We start from the raw sequence: 20,658 nt of genomic DNA on the forward strand, positions 1-20,658 counted from the left end.
CCCAGAGCGATTGAGTGCACGCACTGAGACGAGAGAGGTATGTATCAACTCATCTTAGTTAAGGGAATAACATAGTTTAATATGAAAAATCGGTGGAGTATCCCTTTAAGTGCATTTGATTGAGGAATTGAATCATTCATTCAAACCCAAGGTTTTTTTTTTTTTTTTATAATTCAGATTAGTTAAACATTTTTAATAGACTTCAGCAATGTTTGTTCAGAATCGTGATCTCTATTTTTATTCTCAGTTTATCCAGAATTGTGTAGCTCTAATACATAGCGTGTGTATGTATCATTTTGTTCTATTTAAAGTAATGTATAGAAGGTAGGGCCCGAAAGTGACTCAAGCCCAGGGGCCCCCACCACCCTAAGTCCTGCCCTGCTCACCCTCATGTTGTTCCAACCCCGTAAGACCTTCGTTCATCTTCGGAACACAAATTAAGATCTTTTTGATGAAATCTGAGTGCTGTCTCACTCCTCCGCAGGCTTATGGACACTATAACTTGCTGGCCCAGAAAATGCATTAAAGACATCGTTAATATAGTCCAAGTGACTACAGTGGCTCAATCTTAAGTTTATAAAGCGACGAGAATACTTTTTGTGCGCAAAAACAAACAAAAATAACGACTTTATTCCACTTTTCATTTCCTTCTCTCTGAGCCTCGAGTCTTTTCACGTAGTGTAATAGCGTAGCGCGTCTGTGTTGCACGTCACCACGTATCACACATGACTAGCGTCGGCCAATAGTGAGCCTTCGTGGCAGAGGTGGGAGTAAGTCACACATGTGCAAGTCACAAGTAAGTCTCAAATCTTAACCTTCAAGTCTCAAGCAAGTCCGAGTCAATTTTGTGAAAAGCAAGTCAAGTCACTGCTTTATGTCAAGCAAGTCAAGTCAAGTCGTAGCTTGGGTCACAAGTCACTGGCAAGTCATACAAACGTTTGATGATTTCACTGAATTTATATATTAAAATAAGTTAAAACTACATAAGCTGTGGACTATGGTTTTATTTTCAACATTTTTTTAAAATATGCATTTCCACATACAGCTGAGTGGTTACTACAATAAAAAAAAATTAAAAAAATAATAATAAAATTAAAAAAGTCAAACTACATAGCCTAAAATGTAAATGTAACTGAAATTAGGCCAACATTAAAGCATGAAAAATAAATATGCCTCAAACATTGCAGAAGACCATTAAAAGGTATTAAACAATTCACAATTCAAGTATAATGGTTCCTATGCCACCAAATGGCATTCTTCAAACTGGCATCCCCTTTATGGAACATGAACACATCCCAACAAGTTAGATCTTTCCTTTTTAACAAAAGAATAACAAGAAAAAAACAGTAATAATTGAATTGACACAAAACTTACACCTGTCAATCAGGTGGATTGACTATTGTACATTATTAATCTGTGTGAGTGAGTGATTTATTCATATTTGTGAATGAATGTGTGTGCATGTGTATGTGTGAAAAGTGTATTGTTTGCATGTCCGTGTGTGTGTGTGTGTGTGTGTGTGTGTGTGTGTGTGTGTGTGTGAGAGAGAGAGAGAGAGAGAGAGAGCGCTGATTTGATTGAGTGTGATTGATTCATTAATATTTGTGAGTGAATGTGTGTGCGTGTGTATGAGTGAATTGTTTGTTTGCATGTGTGCATGGTTGTGCTTGCAAGTTTGAATTTTTGTTTTGTGTAGCCTATTTGTGTATGCATGGTTCGGTTCGAAAGTCTGTATGTTTTTTTTCTTTGTGTGTCGGTGTCTTTTTACAATCTTTTAGTGGTATTAACTAGCGATTTATTTTTACTTAGGCCTACTTACTCTATGCCCTATATACTAGCGTTATAAGCTAAACAGTTTTTAGAGATAAAACTCTTTACATTCGATTATCATGAAAACAAATCCCAGAGAACGGTAGACTGTACCAATGCATTATTAATTATTATTAAATTACAGTTTTTTTTTTTTTTTTATATTTCTTTTGTATGTAAGGGATTATTCAGATCATAAAAAAAATCATTAATCCAAGGCACTCGAATATTATTAAAAATATATAGAAAGCCTTTATTTCATCATGGCTTTAATATTTTAAAATCAGGTGACAAGTACTTGCACAAAGTTATGCGTTGTGGCTAATGAGCCTTTGTCAGGGTGTGTGACCAAAGCCCCTTTCACACAGAGATTCCGGAAAATACACGGATAAAGTGACCCAAGATTTGACCCGGGTTCGTTTGATTTAGGTTCATTCACACTGCCAGTCTGGCAGTGCCAGTGATTTCCCGGAATCAGAGATTGCGTTCACACACAACCCCTAAAGACATGTAATCAATGTCTTAGCAGCGTCTTAAGTTTGCTTATGAGCTGCGATCTCTCTCTCTCTCTCTCTCTCTCTCTCTCGAACCACGCTTGTGCATTTTTTTTTTCTCTGATTCGATCATAAACTTGCGCATTACGTACCGTTTCACAGCTGGCGAACGATCCCGCGCTTCAGCGTCATCACTACGACACTGCATTATTACGGCTTTTGTTCACACAGCGCGCGTTCCTGCTGCGTCACGTGATTGTTGCGGTGCGTTCAAACACAGATATTTATTTTTAAAAAGACAAGTTATTTCAAGTCATTTACCTCAAGTCCGAGTCAAGTCTCAAGTCATGAATATCAAGTCAAAGTCAAGTCAAGTCTTTTATTAATATTTGTCAAGCAAGTCTCAAGTCCTAAAATTTTCGACTTAAGTCTGACTCGAGTCAAGTCATATGACTCGAGTCCCCCATCTCTGCTACGTGGTGACGTGTAACACAGACTCGCTACGCTATTACACTACGTGAAAAGACTCGAGGCTCAGAGAGAAGTAAATGAAAAGTGGAATAAAGTCGTTATTTTTGTTTGTTTCTGCGCACAAAAAGTATTCTCGTCGCTTTATAAACTTAAGATTGAGCCACTGGAATCACTTGGACTATATTAACGATGTCTTTAACGCATTTTCTGGGCCAGCAAGTTATAGTGTCCATAAGCCTGTGGAGGAGTGAGACACCTCTCAGATTTCATCAAAAATATCTTAATTTGTGTTCCGAAGATGAACGAAAATCTTACGGGGTTGGAACAACATGAGGGTGAGTAATTACTGACAGAATTTTCATTTTTGGGTGAACTAACCCTTTAAACATAACCATACTACAAAATCTGTCCATAACCCTAACCATATTCCACCTCAGTAGCAGCAAGTGTTTTGCAATAAAACATGAACACAATCAGTACATTATAACAATTATTTATTCATTTAGCTTTTTTTCTGACATAATTACATAGTAGTTAAAGTTACCTAATATAAAGCTGGACCATTGTTGTAATATGACCAAGTACTTAAGGTTTGATTAGATATCATGGGCTTTTTGTCCCTGCTGGTATGATATTGTAACTACATTATTATTCAGGCAAAATGTTTCTCCATTGACGGCCATTCACAAGTAAAAAATTTATTATTTTACAATAGATATTTTAACATTGACCATCGACTCCGAGGCCAGAGCTTGTCACCAGAGTGTGCGTATCCTGTCCTGTCCATCCTAGAGCAATGAGCAGACCATTGGCTAATAGATTTATGGTCCAAAGATCCCACTCGGTCCCGCCCGACTCCCTGGTGTTGTCCACTTCGCTGGCTCTGCCCAGTCCAATATCTCCGCTGTTGTCATCCAGCTCATCGGCTCCACCTTCCTATCAAGCTCCGTCCAACTTTCCGGCTTCACCAGGCTCCTCCTTCCCTCCGGCTCCACCTTGGTCCTTACTCCCTCCGGCGTTGTTCTGTTCTTCTGAGCCCCCGTCGACCGATACCTCGGTCCCGCGAGCCAGCGGCTCCACCTTGAGCTTCCAAGCCATCAATGTCGCTCTGGTCCGTTGTCCTCTCTGCTCCACCTGGGTCTCCACATCTCCCCCAAATCTGCCTCCGTCGGTCGGTACCCAGGTTCTGCTGCGACTGTTAAATAATGCTCCACCCTGGCTCCTCCCTCCCTCCATCGGCTCCGCTGTGGTGTCTCCCTCTACCGGCTCCTCCAGGTCTCTGTCTGTCACCAGCTCCTCGCTCACTTTCTAAACCCCCTCTTGCCCTCCACTGTTGGACCTTCAGTTATGGCGTGAAGACACACCTTCTGGGAGGGGGGAGTAAAGTCACATTTATGTTCTGTCATGTGTCCCATATTTTGACACTCTGTTATTTTTTCTTTAGTTCCTGTTTCCCCGCTCTGTTTAATTTCGGTTTCCTTGGTTATGTCATCGTTTGTTTCTAAAGTTACTGTATGTATTAGTCTCATCTGTGTCTCGTTTTGTTCACCATGTATATATTCTCCCTGTTTTGTTCTATTCCCTACCGGTTATTGTCTTAGTTTATATGAGGTTAGCTGTGTCTTCTGAGTGTTTCTGTTTGTTGGATTAAAAAATATTTCCATTGATTATCTGAGTGGTCAGTGTTGAATTGCTACCACAGTAAGACACAGTAAGCCCATCATTCTTTGTGATTGACCTTTGGTGGCTGTGTTCTGAATGTTTTGTTCATAGGAAACCCAATATGATGTAATCAGAGTCCACAAAACGAGTTGGCTTTTGTAGTAAAAGTGATATCGCTCACTGTAACATAATCCAAAACAGATCAAGGAGTATTACATTCCACTTTTGAAGGTGCTCACGTGCCACTGATACTTTGCTGATAGATTAGGTAAAACCAAGACAAAGAGCATGTAAATATTGATGTCTTCACAGCCTGAAATCTGTACAAAAACAGCATAGGTGGATGTCAAGTATAACTTCCAGTATGTATGGGATGGTAGTTGACGATTGTAGATGAACTCCTCCTTGTTACACTTAATGTTGTTACTCAGAGCAGGGCGGGTTGGCAATGTCAGTTAAGGCGGCAGGGTGCCAGAAGGTACAGCTGTGGGCGTGTGATTTCCCAAACGCTGCTCCCACACGTTGAAGAACACATTTACTTGAACATTGAACACATTTAAAGAAAATGGTTGTGTTCCTGCTCTAGTCATCATCAACGCTTCACTCAGAACAGCTGGGAAAAATGCTCATTTTAATTAGAGAAGGAGGAATTCTCAATCACACAACAGTGCAGAGTGAGTGACTTTTGACAAGAGGAATGTGGGAGAATAAGTTGTTTAAATCATGTCTTTAAACTTTACCAAATCGCTGTATCAGTGGCAAATGGTGTGTTTTTAGGAACTTAAGCACTGTGTTTTGACTTATGTATTGTTATTGAGGAATAATTTAGTGAGTTGCATTGTAAAGCTTTGAATATGCTCTATATGAAGTGATGTTAGAAGTGTGGATATTTGCTAATTTATTGACTGAAGTGAACTGTTTGCCAAGCGCTTGTTCTCTGATTCATGTTGCTTCTGTTTTTACTCACCTGTTGTCAGGGCAACTCTTTATAGCCTATTAAGTTGTTCATTTTCTCTTGCATGTTCAACATCATTTCTGGGAATGTTTTATTTTTATAGCCAATATGCCTTCACAGCAGATTACATAAAAGTACAACCCATTGAACAAACTGTACATGTATACCTCAGCCTTACATTCTTAGTTTTATCTTAATCTTAATTAATTATAATATGGTGTTTGCATGGTCCATATACAGTACATGAATAATAAAAAATGTCAATACTTTATTTTATATATTTTTAAATATTAAATTAAATACTGCTTCCAGTATTCCAAATACTGCATTTTCAGACTAATACATTGGATTAAAAACCGTGTTTGTTCAAGGATATGATTACTGATACATTATGCATGCTTCATTATGGTGTTGTTGTGTAGGTCATCTCAGACCTGGAGTCGTGGAATGAGGAGCTGTCTCAGCAGATGAATGAGTTTGACACTGAGGATCTAACGCTAGCTGAGCAGAGACTACAACATCACGCTGATAAAGCTCTCACCATGAACAACCTCACATTCCATGTCATACACCAGGGCCAGGAACTCCTGCAGTACGTCACAGAAGTTCAGGCCTCAGGTGAGCACACAGCACTCATATAAAACTATAGTAGTATCTAAATAACACTAAAATAATGTATTTAATACAAAATTAAGTAAAACGGTTATATTGTCAAATATTGTTCGAATATAAAATAACAGTAAATATATTTTAAAATGTAATTTGTCCCTGTGATGGCAAAGCTGAATTTTCAGCATCATTACACCAGTATTCAGTGTCACATGATCCTTCAGAAGTAATTCTATTGATATTGATTTATTGCTCAGTTATTAATAATGGTTCGTATCATTTTAAATTGTGAAAACAGTATTTTTTTCTGTTTGATATTTTTGTGGAAAATGTGAAAAAAACTAAAACTTTTTTTTTTTTTGATGATTGAATGACACTAAATAATGGAGTAATGGCTGCTGAAAATTCAGCTTTGCCATCACAGGAATAAATTACATTATAATTATATTCAAATAGAAAACAGTTCTTTTAAATTTTTATAATATTTCACATTATTACTGTCTTTCTGTATTGTTTGATCAAATAAATGCAACATTGGTGCGCATAAGAGATTTCTTTCAAAAAGATGAAAAAAATAATAATTATAACAATATTTTGAGCCGTAGTGTATGCATTTGATATCTGTCAAGCCGTCTTTGTATGATGTCTTTGTGTGACCTTTTCGGTCACAGGATCACGTGAGGCATCAGAGATGTGTGTGTGTGTGTGTGTGTGTGTGTGTGTGTGTGTGTGTGTGTGTGTGTGTGTGTGTGTGTGTGTGTGTGTGTGTGTGTGTGTGTTAGTATGTCAGTTCAGAGCAGGCTTAAAGGGTAGGAGAGGACGCAGCTAAACGCTAAACTCTAAAGCCAAACACAGCTGGTCCAACCAGACACCCAGCAACCCTCCCTCCCTTCCTTCCACACGGCCCTGTAATCCTATAGACTCACACCGCCTAGCAAAATCACTGGTCACACACACACACACACACACACACACACACACACACACACACAGAGAGAGACAAGATTTGACATCTGATAGCACGCACAGATAGCAGAGAGCAAAACGAATCCTCTTTTCACTAGCATCCTTTTGCGGAGGCACATATACAAACGCAAAGCTGGAGTACTCTCAGAGCTTTAGCCCGTTGCAACTTTGGGCTACGGGTGTAAAATGTGAGTATGTCTGTGTGTGTGACAATGTGTGTGCTAAGACCCAGGTATCTGCACTTTTGTATGCTGATTGTTTTATAGGTCAGTTTTCATTTTCAGTGTTGATTCGGCTTATTTTTCTCATGGTATTCTACAGGCAAATTGGACTTTAAAGACAGCATGAAATCAAAATTGACCCCATTTCCTTCCTGCAGAAATGTTCCAGGTTGTATTGTGTGTGAATTATCAGTGCACATTATTCTAAAGAAATAATAACTTTGTAATTGTGTCAAATGAAACTGATAATGTCATAGCTGTCTATCTGCAACCCAATCAAATCCCTATACTGTACATAAAATCAAATATTCCAGCTGAATATTCACAAAATGTCCTAACAGAAGGCAAATGTCATTTTGATGCCCTTGAAGCTGAAGTGTCGTTTCTGCATCCGCAACCTTTGTCTGGCTTGTCGGGATGCTTAAACAAACTAAGCAATTTTGATGGCAAAGTGCTAAAGTGCTACTTAATTGTAAAGTTGTCCTTGCATATTTTAGTTCACCAAAATGTTTAATTGTATCATCATTTACTCACCCTCATGTCATTCCTACCCTGTATTGGAAAAAAGAAGAAGATTTTTGTAGAAATGTATCAGTGTTACAATGGAAGTTGTCAACCAGAACTGTTCGGTTTTCAACGTTCTTTAAAATATTTTCTTTTGTGTTCTGCTGAAGAAATTCATACAGGTTTGAAATGGCATGGTGGTGAGTAAATGATGCCACAAGGTTAATTTTTAGGTGAACTATCACTTTTGGGATTGGAGAAAGAACAATTAGGATAATAATTCACCTGATTCCTTGTGAAATTCCCATAATTTAATTAGGGTTAAGTTAAAATAAATCAAATATCTGTGATCCTCCACCTCTCTCCTCAATGTTTATTGTGGCCTCTCTAATGCCTGTGTTCTTTAATCTGGTCTTTGTCTTGTCCAATTGATGTCTTGGCCAAAAATTACCGGCACTCTCAGGCTTGATGAAGTTCTCATACTAAAGTCTTCTTACGGATTACCAACATATCCTGCCTTTGCATGTGGTGCTGCTACTTATTTATTCAGTTGATATTTCCTTTCCTTGATCTGTGAAAGATCCTAGAATTTATAAGTCAAACTTTTTGGGTGAAACTCAGGAAACCTGTTTAAAACATGTTCACGTCATATGTCATTAAAATGAAAAAAGAAGCGAAGAACATATATACAGTTTCATATTATGAATATTTTGTAATATTTTTGCGTTTGTAATTGTCATTATTCAGTCTCAGTGATGATTCTCAGTGTATGTATATCAGTGTTATTTTAGTGTCATGATATGCCATTATAGTTTTCGGTAATATTTAGAAGACAGACAGATAGATAAATAGATATTTTGTGTGAGCCCCATTGTTATCTAGCACTGCCTTAATCCTCCTGGCCATGGAATTCACCAGAGCTGCACAGGTTGTTGCTGGGATCCTCTTCCACTCCTCCATAATGACATCGCGGAGCAGCTGGATGTTAGACACATGGTGCTTCTCCAACTTTCGCTTTAGGATGCTCCACAGGTGCTCAATAGGGTTCAGGTCTGGAGACATACTTGGCCACTCCATCACCTTCACCTTCAGTTTCCTCAGCAAGGCAGTTGTCATCTTGGTGGTGTGTTTGGGGTCGTTATCATGCCGTTCGGCCCAGTTTCTGAAGGGAGGGCATCATGTTCCGCTTCAGAATGTCACAGTACATGGTGGAATCCATGTTTCCTTCAATGAAGCACAGCTCCCCAGTACCAGCAGCACTCATGCAGCCCCAGACCATGATGCTACCACCACCATGCTTGACTGTAGGCAAGACACAGTTTTCTTGGTACTCCTCACCAGGGCGTCTCCACACATGTTGGACACCATCTGAGCCAAACAAGTTAATCTTAGTCTCATCAGACCACAGGACATGGTTCCAGTAATTCATGCTCTTGGACAGGTTGCTTTCAGCAAACTGTTTGCGGGTCATCTTGTGAGCCAGCTTCAGAAGAGGCTTCCTTCTGGGACGACGGCCATGCAAACCGACTTGTTGCAGTGTGCGGCGTATGGTTTGAGCACTGACAAACTGACCTTCTGCTTCTGCAAGATCTAAAGCAATGCTGGCAGCACTCATGCGTCTGTTTTTTTTAAGCCAGCTTCTGCACCTGACTCGTAGCACGAGGACTCAACTTGTTCGATTGACCCTTGCGAGGCCTGTTCCGAGTGGAACCCGTCTTGGAAAACCTCTGTATGACCCTGGCCTGTACTGTAACTCAGTTTCAGGGTGTTACCAATCTTCTTATAGCCTAGGCCATCTTTGTGGAGAGCAACAATTCTAATTCTCAAATCCTTAGAGAGTTATTTGCCATGAGGTGCCATGTTGAACATCCAGTGGTCAGTATGAGAGAATTGTACACAAAGCACAAATTGTAACTGCTCTAATACAAGATACAACAATTTGTATGGTCCTCCTGTCAAGCAGACAAAAACATGAACATGATGAATAGAACATGTGGCTTTGCATGGTTAAACGACGTACAGCTATTATCACTTAGGGTGTACTCACTTTTGTTACCAGCTATTTTGACAATAATGGCTGTGTGTTGAGTTATTTTCAGAGGACAGTAAATATATACTGCTATACAAGCAGCACAATGACTACTCTAAAATATATCCAAGTTTCATTTCTATAGTATTGTCCTTTGAGTAGATATACTAAAATGTTTACTAAAATGTGAGGGGTGTACTCACTTTTATGAGATACTGTAAACCCATTTTGACAGAAGCTCAATTTATTTGTGTCAGAGGAGATTATTTACACATTTGCCTCTCTCTCACTATGTCTCTTTGTCCTTCTCTGTGAAGGTGTGGAGTTGTTGTGCGACCGTGACGTTGACATGGCGACGCGAGTGCAGGATCTGTTAGATTTCCTGCATGAGAAACAGCAGGAGGTGGACGCCGCCGCAGAACAACACAGACGACACCTGGAGCAGTGTGTGCAGCTCCGACACTTACAGGCCGAGGTCAAACAGGTAACGTCTGTCTGTCTCACTGTCCACCCACCCACACACTCAAGAACTCACTCAGGCACATACACATAGACATATACGTTTACATTTCAGATCATGATACAGCTTTCTCAGCTGAGAACAAAACAACCACTGTATGATTTGTTCCTTCTAACGCACTGCCATAATTAATGTGTCATGAATAATTATCCAATAGAGATTTTATATTAGAGGTGGGAATTTCCTCTGTCTGTACCTGAGCAGTGACTCATGGGTAGTGAATGTAGGCTAAACTGAGGCTGAAAATCAGACACTGCCTTGTACACTAATACCTCTGACGCTTTGTTACATATCTTAGGTTTATTACATTGTCAATGTGCATTTCTTTTTTTGTGATGTAACTTATAGGCGGTGTCTCCTTCCAGTAAACAGTGATAATTAAGCTCATAATATTTTAGGCAGTGTCTTTTGTTTCACTAACAAAGATACATGTAGGATTCATTTCACATTTACATTTATTCATTTAGCAGACGCTTTTATCCAAAGCGACTTACAAATGAGAACAATGGAAGCAGTTAAACTAACAATAGGACAGCAATATGCAAGTGCTATGACCCTTCCCAGTTTAATCTAACGCAGTACATGTACTTAAAAAAAATAAATAATTATAGATATAGAATAGAAGATAAAGTGTTAGTATTAATGGATCAAGTGTTGCCCAAAAAAATGCATCTTCAGCCGTTTCTTTAAAATGTTCATGGACTCAGCAGCTCTGGTTGAGTTAGGCAGGTCATTCCACCAGCATGGAACAGACCAGATAAAGGTCAGAGAAAGAGATTTTGTGCCTCTTTGAGATGGCACCACAAGACGACGTTTACTTGCAGAGCGCAAGTTTCTGGATTGTTTGTGAGTCTATGAGTAATGAGTTTAGGTAAAAAGGAGCAGAGCTCCGGTTGTTCTGTAGGCAAAAGTCAGTGACTTGAATTTGATGCGAGCGGCAACTGGCAACCAGTGCAGTTTTGTGAGGAGAGGAGTGACGTGCTCTCTTCGGCTTGTTAAAGACCACTCTAGCTGCAGCATTTTGGATCAGTTGCAGAGGTTTGATAGTGCAAGCTGGAAGACCTGCCAGGAGAGGAAGGGCCTGATCCTCCTAATGTTGTATAAGGCAAATCTGCAGGACCGGGCAGTTCTAGCAATGTTGTCTGTAAAGTTCAATTGATCATCAATCACGACTCCAAGGTTCCTGGCTGACCTTGATGGAGTTATGGATGACGAGCCTAGCTGAATGGAGAAGTTGTGGTGTAGTGTTGGGTTGGCCGGGACCACAAGTAGCTCTGTCTTCGCAAGGTTTAGTTGAAGGTGGTGGTCCTTCATCTAGCCAGAAATGTCTGTCAGGCAGGCTGAGATGCGAGCGGCTACCGTCAGATCATCCAGCTAGAATGAGAGGTAGAGTTGTGTGTCATCAGCGTAGCAGTGATAGGAAAAGCCATGTTTCTGAATCATAGATCCTAGTGATGTCATGTAGATGGAGAAGAGAAGTGGTCCAAGCACTGAGCCCTGAGGCACCCCTGTAGCTAGATGTTGGGTCTTAGACACCACACCCCTCCACGACACCCCGAACGACCTACCTGAGAGGTAAGACTTGAACCATTGGAGTGCGGTTCCCGAGATGCCCTTCATCTTTAGGATTGACAGGAGGATCTGGTGGTTAACTGTGTCAAAGACAGCAGACAAATCCAGCAGGATGAGAACTGAGGATTTGGAAGCTGCTCTTGCCAGTCTCAGGGCTTCAATTACTGAGAGCAGGGCAGTCTCAGTTGAGTGTCCGCTTTTGAAACCAGACTGGTTATTGTCCAGGAGGTTGTTCTGTGTAAGAAAGGAAGAGATCTGGTTGAAACAACTTTTTGCGACGAATGGAAGATGAGATTTCTCTATAATTTCCAGATGTGCTGGATTTAGAGTGGGTTTCTTACCCAAGCCTGCTTAAATGTTGTGGGAAAAGTACCAGTGTGAAGAGAGGTGTTGATGATTTGAGTGAGTGCGGGTACAACCGAGGAAGAAATGGCTTGAAGTAGATTAGTGGGAATAGGATCAAGCAGACAGGTGGTAGGGCGATTGGAAAGGAGGAGTTTGGCGACCTCTGCCTCTGAAAGCAAAGAGAAGGAGGGTAGAATGTGTGTGTTAGCTGGTAAGATGTGTGTCAGTTTGTGGTTTGGTAAATTGGCCCGCTGATGGTGGTAGTTTTATTTATGAAGAATGTGGCAAAATCGTCAGCTGTTAGGGTTGATTAAGGAGGAGGAGGGTAGAGAAGAGAGAAGCATGAAAAGCATGCGAGAGTCAGAATAATTGTTAATTTTGTTGTGATAGTAAGTCATTTTAGCAGTAGAGATTTTAGCAGAGAAGGAAGAGAGGAGGGATTGATAACTTTCGATTTGCGCCACTTCCTCTCTGCACCCCTGAGTTTAGAACGATGTTCGTGGAGAACATCAGATAACAAGGAGGCTTCACAGTAACAATAAATTGTATTTTATATGATTAATGTTATATTTTTAAATGTGATGATTTTATTATAAACATGGTGATTATCTCTAAGGTGTACAGCTAACCTAATAAATGATATTGACCATTTGAATCTAGCCATGTCATGTCAAGAAATGAAGAAGTCAGTTTATTATCTGGTCAATTATTGTGCCTTTAGCCCCCCAAAATAGTTTTTTTTTTCTAATTTTTGTCAAAGACTATGTCTGGATCGGATTCAGAGCCATGATCAAAATATAGATGGCGTAGATTGAGTCTATCAACACCCCCAAACCTTCACAGTCCTATAGCTGGTCCTGGGTCGACATTTCATTCAGAGATTCTTTACTCTTTCAGAAGAGGTGTCATAGCGCACCTACCGTACAACAGTGAAAATCGCCCAACTCGAGGGGCGGCACCAAGCATGCATTTGAAAATCTTACTGTACGCAATTGGATAACACTACGACCAATCACAACAATAAACCTCATACGCTTAGCTACCAGCGGAGCTAACTGGTAGATTATACTCTCTTACCGTATCCGGTCGGCAAAACAGCAAAAACGTCCTTCTTGCAAAGCAAGGATTCGAGCGGCATCTTCTGTTCCTCTTTTAGATAAAAAGCCAAGTCTAACTCGTTCATTGTAGTGGCCAAAGCCGTTTCAAACAACTGGTATTCATCCATAACCATCCTGCAATGTTTACTGATGACGTCGACGTCACAGCGCTGTCGTCATCTGTTTAGCTCGCCTCTGGCCCGCCCATATCAGATAACCCGATGTGATTGGTGCAACTCAGATCGAGGGGCATATTTAATGAGCATCATTATTCGACACCAGAGTAACTCGCTGAGCAAATTCAACTTCTGCTCTCGCGAGAACTCTGGATTACCAGGGTAGTACATCTAGTGGATTAGAGGAAAATTAAATTAAATATCCTTTTTTACCTCAGTGTGCCTTTAGCCCCTATTGTACCCTATATCTAAAAATTGTTTTATTTAGTAACACTTTATAATAACTTTAATTACATTAACAATCAATATGTCATTGCATTTTGCTTAAAATATAATTAGTTTATATTCATTATAACAATATTAAATTGCTAGAAGCTTGATTTTTATATTTGCATATGTATTAGTATTTGAACTACTAACTACTGATCCATTAAGAATTTTATAATGTTTGTTAACAACTTGTTAATGCTGCCATTTTAATAGTTAATGAAGTGCAGTGTTAATAGTCAGTTTTGAGTGGCGGATCTGACTACATACAGGAGCTGATGGGAAACGCGGGGCACGCTTAAAATGAGAAGGAAAAACTAGGCCAGGAGGAGCAGCTGGTAATCTCATTTCATCCTTTCATTTATTTATTTTATTATTTTATATTTATTTTTGTCTGGACTGCTCTAGAGGAAAGGAATGATTAGAGATGTGGAGGAGCTGGGACGCCCGTGTGGTTTAAGGAGTATTTGAGTGGGTGTGTGGTGGTTAGTAGACACGTAATCATGTTTTTTTTTGTTTTTTTTTGGCTTTTCAGGGAAAATGTGCGCCAGTGTGGCAGTTTTCAGTGTTTATTTACGTTTATGCAAGAAACATAGTTGTGCTATCTGTCACTGTCTGTGTATCAGCACTTAAGCAGGTGTGTAAAGTGTGAGTCAATGTGTTAGGAGACAGCTTGGAATTTAGACCTAAGGGTGGAGTCAGAGAACACATCTGTCAATACAAAATATTTCTCACTTTCCCCACTGATGCAATCTCCCTGTTTACAGTAAACTAGAAGTTGCCTCAGCTCATTTCAGAAAACAGCACTTTTTGATTTACTTCTGCCCATTTTAGTCACGGTTTCCTGAACAAAACCAAAAATTTAGTTCACCCTCTCTCTGACCTTTAAAATTAAACAAGCTGTGTTTTTTTTATAGTGCCCTTAAGATTTCACTATGTAATTGACCTCTATTTTATTTGGCTAACCTTTTTACAAATGAAATGAGTACCAGTGACCTTAACTTCTGAATACTGTCACTTAATTCTGAATAGGCATTGATAATAAGTAGCCTTCAAACATTTCTTTCAGCTACCAAGTGTAGTACACTTAACTCTATCTAAAGGCCCCCTAAAATCAAAAATTAAGTTTTTTTAGCTTTTAGTATAAATATGTTAGCCTTAAAGGGGTCATCGAATGCCCATTTTCCACAAGTTGGTATGATTCTTTAGGGTCTTCATGTAAAGTTTGTAACATACTTTGGTTAAAATTCCTCAACGTGAAAAACGACGCCCTTTTTACCTCCTCAAAAACAGCTCTGTTCACAGCGACCCGTTTCGGTGCATGTCTCTTTAAATGATAATGAGCAACTGCTCACCCCACCCCTCTCTTCCATGGGGCGTGTTGCCACGAGACACGTAAAGTGTTGCCTTGGTGGACAGTATATAAATGGCTGAGGGCGGAAATATGCTAATACGGGACAGTCAGTCAGTGGTTGTGGGCGGAGCATGAGCAATATGATGTCATATTGCTCAGAAAATCCAAACGGCTTGATTATTGAGTGTTTAGGCTTTTTGAGGAAAAAAAATAAAGGAGTGAATGGATTTTTTTTCATTATATGGTGGTTGTCCACACACTGCAAAGACACATTTATATGCAAACACCATATCAAAGTGAATTTTGCATCCGATGACCCCTTTAAGGTTATGAATAAGCTGGTTTATTCCAAAACAATGACAAAATTCGCATTTAGGAGATATAAGCATTCAAAACTTACAGTTTCTCACTTCCGCTAAAATGGATCACGGATTTTTACCACCGCCAAATTCAGTTTCTCATCACATCTTCTATCCAATCAAATGCTCTCTAGAATCTAAAGCTCCGCCCCCTGTGCTATAAATACCACCTGGCCAAAGCGACAGTTGACACATCACAGAGCAATATGGGTTGGAGATGTGTGTTCGGTTGCTCAAGCCCTCAAGTTTTATTCCATTGGTTAAGAATGAAATGGCTAGAATTTATTCACACTACTATTGAATCCAATGTATCATCAGCGCTCAGATTCGCTTCTATGGTCCTGTCAAGTATGACTTGCAGTCTGTGAGGTAAACTAAACGCTATTGGCTATTTGAAAAGGGGGAGGAGCAATTCAGTCTTAGCTTCCTGTTTCAGTGGAAATGACGTCAACGCATCATACAAAGCTGCGCGTTACAAGGCACTTCAGTGGGCCTTTAACATACTTTATCACGTTACAAATTCATTCTACAGAACCCTGAAGTCTGCAGATTCTGTCTGGGCCTGGTCAAGTGTTAAAGGGGTCATACTATGTCCTTTTTTAAAATCTTGATTTTATTTTTGGGATCTACAAGAATAGGTTTCCATGCTTGAATGTAAAAAAACCCACACACATTATTTTGTATACATTTCACATTATTGCAGCACCTCTCTTCCTAGTCTTTCAGTAACGCTCTTTACGTTCCTGTCTCTATGAAGACCCTCCTTCCAAAAAGTGCAGTATGATCTGATTGGCCGACTAAACTTAATTCAAAAACAAAAAAAATGTTTGGAGGACTGTGGAGAAAATTAGACTATGATCGAAAATCTTGCATGCCCCTTTTAAATCCTTTGTTTATGTGTGTTTCAGGTACTGGGCTGGATCCGTAATGGGGAGTCGATGCTCAATGCCGGTCTCATCACAGCCAGTTCCCTGCAAGAGGCAGAACAGTTACAGCGGGAACATGAGCAGTTTCAGCATGCTATTGAGGTACCAAAAAACAACATGTACACACTGTTTTTTATGTTATGTTATGTTATGTTATGTTATGTTATGTTATGTTATGTTATGTTATGTTATGTTATGTTATGTTATGTTATGTTGTTTTATGTTGTATTATGTTGTTTTATGTTATGTTGTGTTATGTTATGTTATTTTAAGTTATGTAACGTTTGTGTTTTTATGTTACGTTGTTTTATGTTATGTTGTGTTATGTTATGTTATGTTGTTTTATGTTATGTTATGTTATGTTGTGTTGTGTTGTGTTGTGTTGTGTTGTGTTATATCATGTTGTGTTGTGTTATGTTACGTTGTTTTATGTTATGTTGTTTTATGGTATGTTATGTTGTTTTTATTTGTTTTGTTTTTTGTTTTGTTTGTTTTGTTTGTTTTGTTTGTTTTGTTTTTTGTTTTTTGTTTTGTTTTTTGTCTTTTGTCTTGTTTTGTTTTGCTGTCACTTATGTGTGTCTTGCACTAAAAATAATTGTCATTTTCTATCAATTTTGGTCATTTTTGCTTTCTCTTCTTGTTTTCACTTTCACTTTTCCTTCTCCGCAGAAAACCCATCAGAGTGCTCTGCAGGTGCAGCAGAAGGCAGAGGCTCTGCTACAGGCCAATCACTATGACATGGACATGATCCGTGACTGCGCGGAGAAGGTGGCGTCTCACTGGCAGCAGCTCATGCTGAAGATGGAAGACCGCCTCAAACTGGTCAATGCCTCGGTGGCTTTCTACAAGACATCAGAGCAGGTCAGTGAGCTTGTCTTGATAGCGATCCTGTGATGGTTTGACCTCAGTCTCTTATTTATTTTAGCGCTAATGTCTATAATAATAATGGCAAAAATCATTAGGATATTAAGTAAAGATCATGTTCTATGAAGATATTTTGTAAATTTATATATTTTGTAAAAATATATATAAAAAATATTTTTGTGAGTGGATGCAGCAAAATCGCGTACACAAATGAACAATTTTAAAGGCGATTTTCTCAATGTTTAGATTTTTTTTGCACCCTCAGTTTCCAGATTTTCAAATACTTGTATCTTGGCCAAATATTGTCTTATCCTAACAAACCATACATCAATGGAAAGCTTATTTATTCAGCTTTCAGATGATGTATAAATCTCAATTTCATAAAAATTGACCCTTGTGACAGGTTTTGTGGTCCAGGGTCACATATGTTAAATATGTTAAAAATGTTGTTTGTTCAATGTTTTTTTTCTTCTAAGTTAACTCAACATTGTGGACATTTAAAAAACAAACAAAACAAAAAAACATATTCATAGAATTTAGTTAAATCGTACTCGGTTACTAACGTAACCTCGGTTCTCTCTAGAAGAGGGAACGAGTACTGCGTAAGATATCTTACGCTAGGGGAAAATCCTTTTCCGCGAGATATTGAAGCCAAAAATTATCCTTAATTTTGTAATAATGCAAAACGCGTTGCAGCAGCAATGCAGACATAGGCGAGACAGCTCGCGCGCCTATTGGCTGCTCTGCGGCAACTGCAGCAGCCTATCGAGCGAGGCCTGGTGTGACGTCAGACCCAATCAGGGCACTTCGCGCCCGCTGCGTCACGTCCCGCCGAAATGGGCGTGGTCTAGGCCTATAAATATCGCTCGCAGGCAGCTATTATCTGGTTTTTCATCATCGAAGCAACCAGAGCGTGTGCATGCACGGCAAGATACGCAGTACTCGTTCCCTCTTCTAGAGAGAACCGAGGTTACGTTAGTAACCGAGTACGTTCTCTTACGAGAGGTCTCTCGTACTGCGTAAGATATCTTACGCTAGGGGACCCAATGTAAAACGCCGTGCATGCTGAGATCTGACACCAAAGACCCAAGGGCGAAAGCCCGGGGTACATATAGTGCACAATCACTCAGTGAACTCACAGAGAGTCCGGGAAGAAGGAGGGGTGCAGCCTCACTTTTCCACATAAAGTAGCGTCGAAGGGACGCGAATTTCATCATACAGACAGGGCGGGGTACGGCCTGAACTGATGGGAAAAAATGTGGGTCTTACACAGTTTGCCCAGCTTTAAACTGTCGAACATCGAGCTGTGCTCAGCAAACGCAGCATTCTGAGCTGAACGCATCAGGTCAGATAATACTGGTAGTTTAGACCGACAGCAGCCTGGCCTGCAGGGCGGGAACCTCTAGGTTATAAAACCTTATAAATGTAGACGGGGAGGCCCAGCCTGCCGCCATACAAATATCTTGCAAGGCAATCCCACTTGACCAGGCCCACGAAGAGGCCATGCCTCTCGTGGAATGCGCTCTGACACCCAAAGGGCACTGCATGCCCTTGGAGGCGTATGCCAGCGCTATAGCATCAACTATCCATCTGGATAGGCTCTGTTTCGACGCGGCTAGTCCCTTAGAACGTCCGCTAAACGAAACAAAGAGCTGTTCCGTCTGTCTGAAAACAGACGAGCGAGACACATAAGCTCGTAATGCCCTGACTGGGCAAAGGAGGCTCGCGTCTCTTTCCTCATCAGGGACCGGTAGGGCTGACAGAGAGATAATCTGCGCCCTAAACGGTGTGTTGAGGGATTTTGGAACATAACCGTGCTTAGGTTTGAGTATAACTTTTGAGTCATTGGGCCCAAACTCCATGCACGCCGCGCTCACAGAGAGCGCGTGCAGATCCCCTATGCGCTTCACTGAAGCGAGAGCCAGCAAAAACACTGTTTTGAAAGACAGGTGTTTTAAATCGATTGACTGCAAAGGCTCAAATGGCGCACCTTTCATGGCTTCCAGAACCGTAGAAAGGTCCCATACGGGGACTGAGGGAGGTCTGGGAGGATTCAGTCTCTTAGCTCCTCTAAGGAAGCGGATGACTAAATCGTTCCTTCCTATTGACTGACCAAGCGTTGTTTCTGAGAACGCTGCTATAGCCGCCACATAAACTTTGAGCGTGGAGGGGGCCCTGCCCCCATCCAACAGCTCTTGTAGGAAGGAAAGCACCTCCGTCACATCACAGTTTGTGGGTGACACACCACGGGCTGTGCACCAGCCCGAAAACACTGACCATTTCGAAGAATAGAGTCGTCTTGTAGACGGAGCTCTAGCCTGCGTGATCGTGTTTAATACTCCTTTAGGGAGTCCAATATGTACCCGTTGATGGCCCAGACATGAAGGGACCATAGTTCCGGGTGAGGATGCCAGATCGAGCCGCGGGCCTGTGAGAGGAGATCTCTCCTCACTGGTACTGGCCACGGGGCAGTACTTGCTAACTGCATCACGGCTGGGAACCAAGGTTGGTTTTTCCAGAACGGTGCTACCAGCAGTACTGAGCATCCTTCTTCCCTGATCCGTTCTATCACCTGAGGCAGGAGAGAGACGGGGGGAAAAGCATAGAGCGGGCGGCGGGGCCACACATGGGACAGCGCGCTCCTGCTCTTGGAGAAAAATTCTTGACAGTGAGCGTTTTCTTGAGACGCAAACAGGTCCACTTTCGCTCTGCCGAATTTCTTCCACAGCAGTTGGACTGTCTGTGGGTGTAGGGACCATTCGCCTGCCGGAACATTGTTCCTGGACAGTCTGTCTGGTCCTATATTCATGATCCCTGGCACGTGCGCTGCTCTGAGCGAGCGCAGGTTGCACTGAGCCCATACTAGGAGGCGTTCTGCCAGCCTGTACAGTTTCTCGGATCTGATGCCGCCCTGGCGATTTATGTAGGACACCACAGACATGTTGTCCGAACGGACCAAGACGTGGTGACCTTTTATTTGGGGACAAAAACGCGTCAGCGCGTTGTCTACTGCCAGCATTTCGAGGCAGTTTATGTGCAGGAGCTTCTCCCGTTCTGACCACTGGCCGAAGAACGGTCTGCCCTCGAGCAGCGCTCCCCATCCCGAGGTGGACGCGTCCGTGGACACCACTTTCACCCTCGAGGAAGTCCCCAGGCTTACACCTGATTGGTACCAGTCGTTCGCTTTCCAGGGTTTCAGAGCTGTAACGCATTTCTGATTGACCCTGAGGCGAAGCAAACCGGGTGCCCACGCTTCGCGTGGGACTCGCGCTTTCAGCCAAAACTGCAGCGGGCGCATGCGTAGCAGACCCAGCTGGAGCACTGACGATGCTGAGGCCATGAGACCTAGCATCTTCTGAAATCTTTTGAGCGGGACAGACGCGCCGCAGCGAAAAGAGTTCGCTGTGCGTCGAATGTCTACCGCGCGCTGTTGTGATAGTCGCGCTATCATGGATAGT

General features: G+C 41.2%; 1 protein-coding gene across 5 annotated transcripts in view; it reads left to right on the plus strand.

Annotated features, from left to right (window-relative positions):
- The window catches only part of triob (trio Rho guanine nucleotide exchange factor b), a 206,255-nt gene that overhangs the window by 133,611 nt on the left and 51,986 nt on the right, over positions 1 to 20,658 (plus strand). For all 5 annotated transcript variants that reach the window (XM_082150220.1, XM_082150218.1, XM_082150216.1 and 2 more), the window contains exons 15-18: positions 5,814 to 6,009; positions 10,038 to 10,204; positions 16,319 to 16,438; positions 17,006 to 17,197. In XM_082150220.1, coding sequence (XP_082006346.1) covers positions 5,814 to 6,009; positions 10,038 to 10,204; positions 16,319 to 16,438; positions 17,006 to 17,197 — 675 coding nt within the window. The remainder of the gene's footprint in view (positions 1 to 5,813; positions 6,010 to 10,037; positions 10,205 to 16,318; positions 16,439 to 17,005; positions 17,198 to 20,658) is intronic.

This window comes from Leuciscus leuciscus (assembly GCF_965113295.1).
Source record: "Leuciscus leuciscus genome assembly, chromosome: 20".
In the NCBI taxonomy this organism is placed as follows: domain Eukaryota; kingdom Metazoa; phylum Chordata; class Actinopteri; order Cypriniformes; family Leuciscidae; genus Leuciscus; species Leuciscus leuciscus.